General features: G+C 38.3%; 1 protein-coding gene across 2 annotated transcripts; it reads left to right on the top strand.

Annotated features, from left to right (window-relative positions):
• Positions 1–1010: 1010 nt before the first annotated feature.
• Positions 1011–10053, top strand: LOC138003143 (matrix metalloproteinase-24-like). 2 transcript variants are annotated; one of them, XM_068849104.1, is made up of 6 exons: positions 1011–1324; positions 5811–6035; positions 7385–7631; positions 8152–8370; positions 8709–9021; positions 9342–10053. In XM_068849104.1, the coding sequence occupies exons 1-6, from the start codon at positions 1187–1189 to the stop codon at positions 9811–9813; spliced, it is 1614 nt and encodes a 537-aa protein (XP_068705205.1). In that variant the 5' UTR covers positions 1011–1186; the 3' UTR covers positions 9814–10053. The 2 variants fall into 2 exon arrangements, with proteins under 2 accessions (XP_068705205.1, XP_068705206.1); XM_068849105.1 differs by lacking the exon at positions 1011–1324 and adding an exon at positions 4445–4582.
• Positions 10054–12433: the final 2380 nt, after the last annotated feature.

The raw sequence follows: 12433 nt of genomic DNA on the forward strand, positions 1-12433 counted from the left end.
GCAAGTTGTTGTGAGAAAATGTATGGCGGAAAGTTATTCGACGTCCAAAAAAACGAGAGATCAACGCTTTTTGCGACACACTTTTATCAGAAATCGATTTGGACAGTGTTGACACGTGGCAAGTGTAAGTTTTTGTTTGAATAACCGTGAAATATGAGACAAAATTTGCTGATTAACTTCCTTGCTTGCCTGAAATGGTCTCCAAATATTACAAAATTAGGTAAAAATCTGGAGGAAATAACTCAATAAAGTCTTTTCAGTTGTATTTAAGTGTGTATGGGCTGGTTTTTGGCCTATTTCTAAACTCAGCAATTCAAATAATATTGGAAATATGCCTAGTGGCGATCATTGTGCTGTGCGGGGTTGTAAATGAATGAATGAATGAATGAGTACAAAGGTCTGTTGAAATAATTTTGCACGAGCTTACAAAAGATCTGAATGTCCTACACCAACTCTTTACATAAGAGAGTATGATCGTGGGAGTACTAAAACCTCAAAAACCTGCCCCAAAAGATCAGATATACCGAAAACTAGTATGTCAAGATGGTGCTTTTGTATTGTTTGAAGTCATAGTCGAGCTTGACAAGTTTGCTTAAATCCAGTGACTTTAATACATTTAGTTCTAAGTGTAGATGGTACTTTGACAGAAGAAAAGGTTTGTTTACATGTAACAGCTGGGGCATATCAGATATGAATTCCCAGTGTTATCTAAATCCATCGAAACAGAGACTGCTGTATTCTATGGAAGAGGAGCATAAACACAGCTGCCTCGAGGCAGACGGGAGATTGGAATGGTTTGCTTGAGCAGAATCATCGTACTACATTAAAGTGATTGGACTCTTACAGAGTTTTTAGAAAATAGCAGAGGCTCGACTTTACTGCAGTCAATGATGAGAGGCATCAGCATGAATAAGGAGCACTTCACGTGATGTCCCTGCCACGCGATAATGGAACATTGACGATGCTCTTGACCACATATATATGTAAATTGATAACCAAAAGAGGATCTTGTTACGCTTTACCACTTGCTATGAGAATGGTGTACACCCCCTTTCCTACGCTGTGACGGATACGATGTTGCTTTTGCGTCGGTGTTGGCTATATAAAGGGTTGAGAACTCAGTTTGAGTCAAAATAGCTGGAACTGCCATCTCCAAATCATCTAAGGATAAACACGAAGAACACCCATGGCACACGGAAAGAATTTCGACCCTCTCGCCACGACAACCACCTACGCTATCTTTGCACCAATTTTTTGCCTTGTTTGTTTACAGAATCCGATTGAGAGCAGCCCAGTTAGCTCAAAAGTTGTAGCCGGAGGAATAGTAAGTGACTTTTCCCTCATATCATTGTATAATTAATTCCTCAGTTGATAAAACCCCAGTCGCAAGTTTCTTGCCATAAGTGATCGGCACCCTTCCCAATATGAATATGGAAGTTTAGTCCTTTCTCAGAAGTCCATCTCACGCTCAAAAGGGGAAAACTTCTTGTTCTTCTTTTACAATTTAATGTTCACTAGGAAGCAGCTTTGAGGCAAAAATTACTCGCTTCACATTCTGTCCTTTTAGCGAAAATCCCCATACCATGCATCTTAAAACATTCACGTCATTAAGTTGATAAAAGATCCAAAGCGAATCTTCTTGCAGATATCCAGCTGAACCGAGGATCACGTAAAGTAAAACAGGAATTTTACTGTCGAAAAAGGATGTAACATGACATCTTAATTCCGTTGAGCCCAAACTTATCTGTTGTCGCGATAACTATGAATAAGGTATCGGAGGATCTGCCTCCTTTACTAGTTAACGGTCAGGCCCTTAAAGTTGTAGATAACGCTAAGTTACTCGGTTTAACTGACTATCAGCAGTAATCTTACTTGGAACGAGCATATGTCAACAGTAGTTAAAAAAGCTGCTAAACGCCTTTGTTTTCTAAAGCAGCTAAAACGTTCAAGTGTCCCTAAGGCAGAGCTAGTAAGTCTTTATATCACATGTATAAGGTCTGTATGTGATTATGCCATACCAGTTTTTCACTCTCCACTTCCTGAGTACTCGGTTAAAGACTTAGAGCGGGTGCAAAAGAGGGCCTTAGCAATAATTTGTCCAAATCAAACTTACTCAGACGCTCTTTTATCCATGAATTTAGAGTCATTAGAGCAGCATCACCATCATTTAAGCCATTCACTCTTTAACTCAATAGAAGGGGACATATATCATCGTTTACATAAACTATTGCCACCTTTGCATAAGTCTAAGTATAATCTAAGACGTTCTCAAACTTATGATGTTAGTTTTAAAACCAATAGAGCCAAACGCAGCTTTTTCAATTTTTATTATCGTATAATTGTCTATTAGTATTTACTCTTGTATTTAATGTATAACGCAATTCAGCCCTTTGGCTGCAATGCTTTACTCAAATAAACTATTCACTATCTTTGATCTTGCGGGACTAGGCAAGAATTCCCGAAGACATTCTTTTATCTGTTCATGATTTTAAAATAATATTCAGTGAACTAATATGAAATTCATCATTCCAACAACTCTTTGATAACTTTTCTGGCGACACTGTAAGTTGCAAAGAGGGAAAAACATTATGATTTGGAAATTATGTTACTTGTTAAAACAAAAGTTGTAAAGGTGTACATATAAATGGTGACAAATTTACAAAATATAAATAAATAGTTAAAACAAAAGGTGTAAAGGTGTACATATAAATGGTGGCAAATTTACAAAACTTAAATAAATAGTTAAAACAAAAGGTGTAAAGGTGTACATATAAATGGTGGCAAATTTACAAAATTTAAATAAATAGTTAAAACAAAAGGTGTAAAGGTGTACATATAAATGGTGACAAATTTACAAAATTTAAATAAATAGTTAAAACAAAAGGTGTAAAGGTGTGCATATAAATGGTGACAAATTTACAACATTTAAATGAATAGTTAAAACAAAAAGGTGATAGGTGCATAATAACCGATTCTACTTTTCTTTCCCAGAGCTTTTCAGACGAACATTGTTCATTGATGAACCTCCTTAGGAGGGCAGGGGGCAACAATATTGAATTATCTTCTAAGGAATAAAAGAACTGAAACATACATGATGTATTGTTGACTTTTAATTTGCTTAGTTATTTGCTCTACCTTTTTCTTAATTTGAATTCGTAATAATCAAAAGCAAGTAAAAACAAAACCTTGAAAAGTCAGGAAAAATGGTTTCATAATCTATTGATCAGAAGCCATTTTGTGGGCCCTTGTAAGTGTTATTTCTTTTGAATTATCAAATATAATATTTCGGGTTTTTTTTCATTTTGCTGAGTCTGTTTGTAGTGGTAACTCCGAATTTTGTGATTATTTTGGCACAGTCCCCTTCAAGTTCTACAATTTGACCAAGCAGCACACTTGGATGAAGGGGCGTTTCCTTTTCCATTTTATTAATTTTCAGCGCCACATAATCCTGACGTTGGTACTTCTTCTTTTTCTGCTTCCCTTTCTGATGTATGATAACTGCAGAAGGCAGACTGCTGGCTGCCTACAAATAGCGCTGATAAGCAGTATTTAAGTCTTAGGACCCATTTTTTGAGCGGCTAGCTTTCAATAACTGTGATTTAGGGTTGGTCTGCAGTCCGCGGTCTGCATTTTGCATGTGTCAGACACCGCTCTCCTTCAACGTCTGGCTCATCCAGTTTTTCAAATTATTGACCATTCTCCTGCTCCGTATTTGATGTAGCTGTCAATTGTCCACTCATTTGTGCCTTTTTGATTTCTTTTCTCCGAGAGATTCCGAAAACCACTTCATACGGCATTTTGGCAATTGTTCTGTGAATGGTTGAACATCCGAGATTGCCGCTTCTCTGTATTAACCGCTAAGCCATCGAATCAGCAACTGAACTTGCGTATCTTTTCTACCAATGAGTTTAAGCTATTTCCAAGCCTTCACGACAACCACCATTTCGCACATGTGTAAATGACATAAAGTGAGGCCACCGATGGAACTTTATGAAGAAGTGAAAGGGTGGCTAAATTTATCTGAAGAAGAATTAAAACGCTCCGAGTCTCCAGCGCAACAAAAGCAGAATTTGTTTGCAAGAGGTGGGCTCTTGATTAGTAAGGACAAATAGTCAAATATTGTACGAAGTTTATTTACGTCGTTATGCAAAATACATCAGGAACAAGGCATCATTCCTAGTCATGATAACAAACCGATTTTCGCCGCAAACACAAAGTTCGCACTGTGAAAACAAGGTGGTGGCACGGGCAAATAGAACAACAAAAGATAACCTTAGCAGTTTAATCGAAGAAAACAACTCGCCGCCGAACCACTGTTGTCATTATCTTGGAGAGCTTCTTGTAAAAAACATAACCATTCACAGAACAATTGCCAAAATGCCGTATGAAGTGGTTTTCGGAATCTCTCGGAGAAAAGAAATCAAAAAGGGACAAATGAGTGGATAAGTGACAGCTACATCAAATACAGAGCAGGAGAATGGTCAATAATTTGAAAAACTGGATGAGCCAGGCGTTGAAGGAGAGCAGTGTCTGACACATGCAAAATGCAGACCGCGGACTGCGGACTAACCCTAAATCACAGGTGTTGAAAGCTAGCCGCTTAAAAACGGGTCCTAAGACTTAAATACTGTTTATCAGCACTTTTTGAAATGGGTGCTTAGACTTAAATACTGCTTATCAGCGCTATTTGTAGGCAGCCAGCAGTCTGCCTTCTGCAGTTATCATACACCAGAAAGGGAAGCAGAAAAAGAAGAAGTACCAACGTCAGGATTATGTGGCGCTGAAAATTAATAAAATGGAAAAGGAAACGCCCCTTCATCCAAGTGTGCTACTTGGTCAAATTGTAGAACTTGAAGGGGACTGTGCCAAAATAATCACAAAATTCGGAGTTATCACTACAAACAGACTCAGCAAAATTAAAAAAAACCCGAAATATTATATTTGATAATTCAAAAGAAATAACACTTACAAGGGCCCACAAAATGGCTTCTGATCAATAGATTACGAAACCCTTTTTCCTGACTTTTCAAGGTTTTGTTTTTACTTGCTTTTGATTATTACGAATTCAAATTAAGAAAAAGGTAGAGCAAATAACTAAGCAAATTAAAAATCAACAAGACATCATGTATGTTTCAGTTCTTTTATTCCTTAGAAGATAATTTAAAATTGTTGCTCCCTGCCCTCCTAAGGAGGTTCATCAATGAACAATGTTCGTCTAAAAAGCTTTGAGAAAGAAAAGTAGAATCGGTTATCATGCACTGATGCCTAACCTCAACCTTAATGCTAACCATTTAAAATCCGTGCCTAGACTTAACAACCATTGGGGTTTTATAAAATAGTTATGAAAAAATTTAAGCTACACTTAGTTCATCCACTCACCTTAATTTACGACCAAGTTACTTACCAATATATTACATGTACTTGCTAATAATTGATAGGTTTTAGTTAATGTTTCCTACTTTCAATTTCAACCTAGTTTAAAATAAAATGACCTAGGTTGAAATGAAAATTAACCTAAATTTAAATTTAACTGTAACATGTACATATACAAAATTAAAATTTACAAAATTTAAATTTTGTAAATTTGTCACCATTTATATGTACACCTTTACACCTTTTGTTTTAACTATTTGTTTAAATTTCGTAAATTTGTCACCATTTATATGTACACCTTTACACTTTTTGTTTTAACTATTTATTTAAATTTTTCAAATTTGTCACCATTTATATGTTTGTGCCTTTGAAACTGAGAAGATGTGAAGAGAGGGGAAAAGATGGATTTTCTGATTTTGGTCTTTGTTGTTTTTTAGGACTGGTTGACAAGATACGGATATTTAGTGGATGATGACCCAAGAACTGGAAAACTCAGAAGTCAACAAGACGTGGAACAATCCATCAAAGTGCTTCAACGTTATGCTGGGTTGAAAGAAACAGGCCAGATGGATCCTGACACAATCAAGCTGATGGGCAAATCTCGCTGTGGGTTGTCAGATTTTGCCAGATTCACTTTGCAGGGCTCATATTGGAAAAAAAAAGTATGTTTGCACCCGCTTTCACTTTATTAATTTGTTTAAACAATTGTTTTACGTCATGGTTATCGTGTACTGCCGTGTGGGTTTGGCTTAAACCTTTCACAACCTCTCAACCTCAAGGGATTCCTCAGAAGGGGAGGGGAGGTCTGCGTGATATTGAGTGCACCTTTGATGTTTCCTGAATTTTATCGCTGTTCCCCAGACCCTTAGTGTAAATTGGCCGGTAGTCCTGGTTCCTAAAAGTTCCTGGTAGACCCTTGGGGCATTTTCTTTGACGTGTCTAATCTAATCGTATGACATTAGAGAGCCTTAAATAGATAAGAAACTCTGTAGCGGGCTGAGCCCCAGGAAGAAGTCGCGGCCGCTTTTACACACACAAAAAAGCGCATTTGCTGCAGCAACAGTTTCTTTAGTGTTTTGATAGTGAGTACATCAAAGACGTGACTTGTAGTGATTACTGTAATATGCAAGCCGATCCTTACTGTAGTGCTGCTTTTCTTAACCATTAGTAAGCGCACTTGAATAAGAACTAAAGAATTGTCTGTAAAGAAATTTGTCGTATCGATAGACACAATACAAGCTCAATCTATTGTCTTCTCTATTCTCTTATACATACATACATACATACATACATACATACATACATACATACATACATACATACATACATACGTACGTACGTACGTACGTACGTACGTACGTATGCATGTACGTACATACATACATACATACATACATACATACATACATGCATACATTAAGCATAATTCCCTTGCGGGCTTTTCAATATGATTTACAAAATGAGTATAATAAAATAATAACGATAAAATTGTAATTATAATGTCATATATTAAACAAGAGAATTAAATTTGGTAAAAAAGTCACTCTTCAAATCTCCTTTAAATTTACTAAGACTAGTAAGTTAATAAAACTTATATGACCTCGGCGATCTTCCAAGCTTCTGGAAAAGTGGAAGTTGCGAATGAGTTGTCTAGGATGTCAGTCAGTGGGCCCAAGATGACTGGAAGAGAATCTTTGATGACACGCATACTTATCTTGTCAGGGCCAGGAGACTTATTAGATGGCATAGAAAGAATAATTCGCTGGACTTCAGTGCAGGTGACAGAGTAAAAAGTGAAAGGCTCCAACTCAGGTGATAGTGCAGATGAGTCCAATGACAAATTTGTGTCGATGTTATTGACGGATGCAATATGCACAGCAGAACAATGTCCCTTGTTTGCAATAAACTTGTACAACCCCGACTTCCTTTGATAAAACCACGTTAATGTAATCGAAAAATTCAGCCTTGGCTTTCAAGTTCAGAACGAAACATTGTTTCATTTTTCTGACAGGATCTTACGTACAGAATCAAGTCCTTTACAAATGACCTTTCAGAAGGAGAACAGCGACGAATTTTCAAGAAATCATTTGATTTGTGGTCCAAGGCCACTAACTTGAGAATCAAGGAGGATAGGCAACTTGCAGACAAGGATGTGGATATTCTCATCAAATTTGATGGAGGAAATCACGGGGATGGGTATCCGTTTGACGGACAAGGAGGAACTCTGGCACATGCCTTCTATCCCCATAACAATTTAGGTGAGTGACCATAAAAACGAACAATTAATCAAACTGTCAAACCGGCAAACACTAACTGAGGAAATCAGTGTAGTTGAGGTTTTAAAACCTTTGCAAAAACCGTGGACGATAAGTCTTGCACAGCGTTGGATCATAGAAGATCGTAATGAGTCAAGATTGATTTAAAAAAAAAATTGCACGACTGATAAAACAATGTGAAAATGTATTTTTGAACGATATTTCGGCTGGCCAATACCAGCCTTCATCAACATGTTTATGAAGGCTGGTATTGGCCAGCCGAAATACCAAAACAAACAGAATCCATGTTTCGGTCGCGGGCACACTCGAAAGCAGCTATAGTTTACTCACGAGTAACATCTCGGGAGGAGAAATTTTTGAAAATAAAACGTCCTCGCATATGCACCCTATTTCTGGCACGACTGAACCCTATTTCTATCTGTAAAAGACTTAAACTTAATCTGGCATTTTAAATCATAATTATCAGACAACGTTTTATTTTTTATTTTATTACTCGTTTGAGGCCTTTCCGGTGACGCTCATTTTGACGATGCTGAGCGATTTACGACTGGAACAAGTAGTGGCATTAATTTGGATTGGGTGGCAGTACACGAGTTTGGTCACAGTCTGGGTCTGGAACATTCTAATGTACGCGAATCAATCATGTATCCTTGGTACAAAGGCTATCATAAAAACATTCAGCTCACCAATGATGACACCATGGGCATTCAGGCTCTTTATGGTAAGTCAAGCGAAAAAATTGCAAAAATTGGTCTTACCAATCCCCCAAAAAGCATACTTTATACAGAAATAAAACACGAAAAGAAAAACAATATTTCCCGCACATTTTTAACTATTAGAGGGTAATGTGAAGTTCTAGTTTTCCATGAACCATGTGAACCATGTGAGTGTTAGCCCTACTTATTAGTAGGGCTAACGCTCTCATAGTTCATATTGGTAGAAAACTAGCACTTCACATCACCCTCTAATAGTTACGTCTGTTGGAATATAAGTGCTACACGGCCAACGTTTGCAAAAACTTAACCCTTTCTTGTGTTTCCCGTACATTTCTTCTTTCAGGTAAACCTTCGAACCCACCAATTCCGACTCCACAAATCCCGACAAATCGCGTCACAGGCAAACCAACGCCAACCGGACCTACCATGCCTATGGGAAATGATGTGTGTTCGATACCCTTTTACGACACGTTATTTCTGGCTCCCGATGGAAAAACGTATGCAATAAAGGGCACTCAGTACTGGATCATATCATCTAGAACAGGGTTAGAGAGTGGGCCTCATAAAGTGACTGACCTGTGGGAGGGCCTGCCTCAAAAAGTAGATGCCGCTTATGCGAGGAGCTCCTATCGTCTCGTTTTCTTTAGTGGTTCTAGGTATGTGGTATTCCCTGTCTCGCCTGAATTTCTTTTTAAAACGTGTATAAGTCGCAGGGAGAGTCAAGTCTCCAAGGGCGTAGTGGGGGGGGGATTCCTGGGGTTCCCCGTGACCCCCCTTTGTAAGCCTCTTTTTAAGCAAACAACCTACAACAACTAACATGACAATCTGGTGAGTACCCTCTGTTAGACACAGTGTGACCCCCCCCCCCCCCCCCAATTTGAAAATTCCTGGCTACGCCCGTGGAAAATATATTGACCTGAAAACGCCTGAGAAGGAAATAATCTTGTAGCTTAATTTCTCCTCTTTCTAATTACAGGTACTGGCAGTACTACTATGACAGCAGGCGCGGGCAGTACATAAGTGAGGACAAGGCACATTCGATTACAGCCTACGGGCTAACTATGGATATGGCAAATATGGATGCTGCGTTTACCTGGGGGAGGAACGGAAAAACGTACTTTTTCAAAGGAAACCAGTTTTGGCGTTTTTACGGAGACAAGATTGACTATGGCTATCCCAGGAGCATAAGTGCTTGGAAAGGACTTCCAAGCAAAATTGATGCAGCTATGAAGTGGAGAAACGGGATATCTTATTTCTTCGCTGGAGGAAAGTATTACAGATTTGATGACTCGAAAATTCAAGTGGAAGATGGTTATCCGAGGAGTATCGCTCTCGTATGGATGCGATGTGAAAAGGACAAAACGGCAACAGGAACGCGTCGATTGCCACCCCACAAGCCGCAGCGAAAGGCCGCTGCCCTTGCCAGTGCTCCACTGGCTCAACAATAATCTCAAGCAGTCTTGTCGTGCTGTTTTCTTTGGTGGTGTTTGCTTCCAAAGTAAACCTTTGAGTTATTCAATCAAGTTATTGTTAGAAACCCTAGATTTATAATCCTTGAGGTACGTCGTAAGTAAACGAAAGATTAAAAGTTGTCCAAGGATAGCAGCAAAACATTCGCAAGTGTGTTATATACTTTGAATTTTGCTTAGTTGTAAGTCAGTGAAATTAAAGTGATTAACAAAAACGCACCATCTTCCACATTGTCACCTTTTAATACCCAAAGCTTTAATTTCCTGCACCTTTCTACTCCGATCTAAAAACTTAAACCAATTTTCGCAAAATGCAGGGGCACCCAACGAATCTGTTCCTCACATTATCTCTTCCCCAGAGGAATCTTGCTGGCTGGCAAAAAATACAGGTGTTTCGATGAGCTGGCCGTGATATTTTGTTATTGATAGAGGTTTTTCTTGGGAATTGCTGACTTTTTCTAGCATTTCAACCCGAGCTGGCTGTAGAAACTCTGAAGATTGAGGACGACTAAAAAAAAAAGGACCCCTTCTCTCTTCCAGGGAATAGTCACAAACATACGACGGCTGGTCAGAGTGATTGCGCTTGCGGAAAAAAACCTGTTTTGTCCCGGTTTTGTCGCTATTGTTAGCTCATTTTGGATCGAGGGATTTGAAAGCGCGCGGAATTCCTGGCTGGGAAATAAATTTGATCAGCTGGCTGGGAAACCAACCAATTTTATCTAGCTGGCTGGGAAATTTCTTGTGTGTCTTGCTGGGAAAAAGGAACAGATAATGTTTTCCCAGCAACACTGAAAAACACCTGAAAATGCCTTAATAACGTTTATTTTCATTAGCTGGGGTATAATAATACATTTTACAAGAAATTGGTCGTTGGGTGCCCCTGAAAATGCACGGTGTTCAAGTTATGGAAAGCCATTTTCCAAGTTGAATAGACAAAGAAAGAAGCAAAGGTAATCAGTAAATTTGTATTCGCTCTGACAAAAGGCTAAAGCTGGAAAAATTAGCCATTCAAACTTTTCGCGATGGCAATTCGACCTTTATCAGTTCTTTTAATGGACCGACCTGAGGCGGTCGGCTAAGTCGGTTGAGCATCCGCGACTACCGAGCGTGAGGTCTTCGAATGACCGGTCTTTCCGCCCAAGAGTCGATCCGTCCCACGTATTATTGTGTCTACGCACTCATTTAAATGATCAGGTCTATAAGCACTGATTTTAGTAATGAAAAATTAGGGTTAGGGTTGGTTAGGTATCATATAAGGGTCGTCAGAATACTGTGGGCGGAAAGACCTGTACTCCTTCAAATACATGTAGCTGAGTAGAAATTGCTATCTTTGTAATTACATCCGCAAATGGTTAGAATTTCAAGTCTTCTCGGACATTGACAAGGACAGTAAATCGAAGGTCGGGTCTGTTGCTCTATATAGGAGCATCTTTCACTTGCGTAACGAGCAATCTGGTCAAAGTTGTCGCCCAATCACGTACAGAAGGGAGTGACTGATACTGATACATGTACTTCACTATTCTTCACAACATGAAAAACAATGAAAAAGGCGAACAAAAAATCAAGCATTCAACCGTGATCCTAAAATAGATCGGCGACACGCTCATTCACCGGCGGTGAGCGGCGAGCTTTCGATTCATATTAATTAGGCTACTATACGAATTGCATTTCCTGTCTTTTTGGCCTTTCGAAGTTTACCTAAAAAATGGGCCATTTTTGACAATTTTCCCTTGGTCCCCCATTTGCTACTTAGCGAAAAATGGCCATTTTCGATACATTTGGAAAAACTTTAATTTCTTGTCTAAAAGGTCTTTTTTCATGCGGTTCTTTGCATAGTAAAAATCGATGCGGTTTTTTGCATAGTAGAAATCTAGGATAGTTAAGCTTTCCATCCATACCAATTAGTCTATTATCCGACTTGTATTTCCTATTTTTTTAGCCTTTCGAAGTTGCCCAAAAAATCGGCCATTTTTGAAAATTTCCCATTGGTCCCCCCTTTGCTATTTTGTCTAATAAGTATTTTTTCATGCTGTTTTTTGCATAGTAGAAATCTAGGATAGTTTAGCTTTCAATCCATACAAATGAGACTATTATACAACTTATATTTCCTATTTTTTAAGCCCTCCGAAGGTTGCCGAAAAAAACGGCCATTTTTGAAATGTTGTTTGGTCCCCTTTGCTTTTTTTCAAAAAACCGCGGTTTTCGACACTTTTGGAAAAATTGTCATTTCTCGTCTAATAGGTATTTTTTTCATACAATTTTTTAAATAGAAGAAATCTACGATTATTTAGCTTTCCATCCATACCTATTAAGTTATTTTACGACTTGTATTTCGTATTTCCTATTTTTTAAGCCTTCCGAAGTTTGCACAAAAAATCGGCCTTTTTTTAAAATTTCGCCTTGGTCCTCTCTTTGCTATTTTTCAAAAAACCGCGGTTTTCGACACTTTTGGAAAAATTGTCATTTCTCGTCTAAAAGGTGTTTTTTCATGCGGTTTTTTGCATAGTAGAAATCTAGGATAGTTTAGCTTTCCATCCATACCAATTAGGCTATTATCCGACTTGCATTTCGTATTTTTTTACCCTTCCGAAATTTTCCC

This window comes from Montipora foliosa, chromosome 5, assembly GCF_036669935.1.
Source record: "Montipora foliosa isolate CH-2021 chromosome 5, ASM3666993v2, whole genome shotgun sequence".
NCBI lineage: Eukaryota > Metazoa > Cnidaria > Anthozoa > Scleractinia > Acroporidae > Montipora > Montipora foliosa.

What these genes read in the sequence shown, in the direction of transcription:
- LOC138003143 (XM_068849104.1), top strand. Translation starts at nt 1,187, where the DNA reads ATGGCACACGGAAAGAATTTCGACCCTCTCGCCACGACAACCACCTAC. An exon ending in CTATCCCCATAACAATTTAG is followed by an intron (nt 7,632 to 8,151) that starts GTGAGTGACCAT and finishes TACTCGTTTGAG; the next exon opens with GCCTTTCCGGTGACGCTCAT. An exon ending in GTTTTCTTTAGTGGTTCTAG is followed by an intron (nt 9,022 to 9,341) that starts GTATGTGGTATT and finishes TTCTAATTACAG; the next exon opens with GTACTGGCAGTACTACTATG.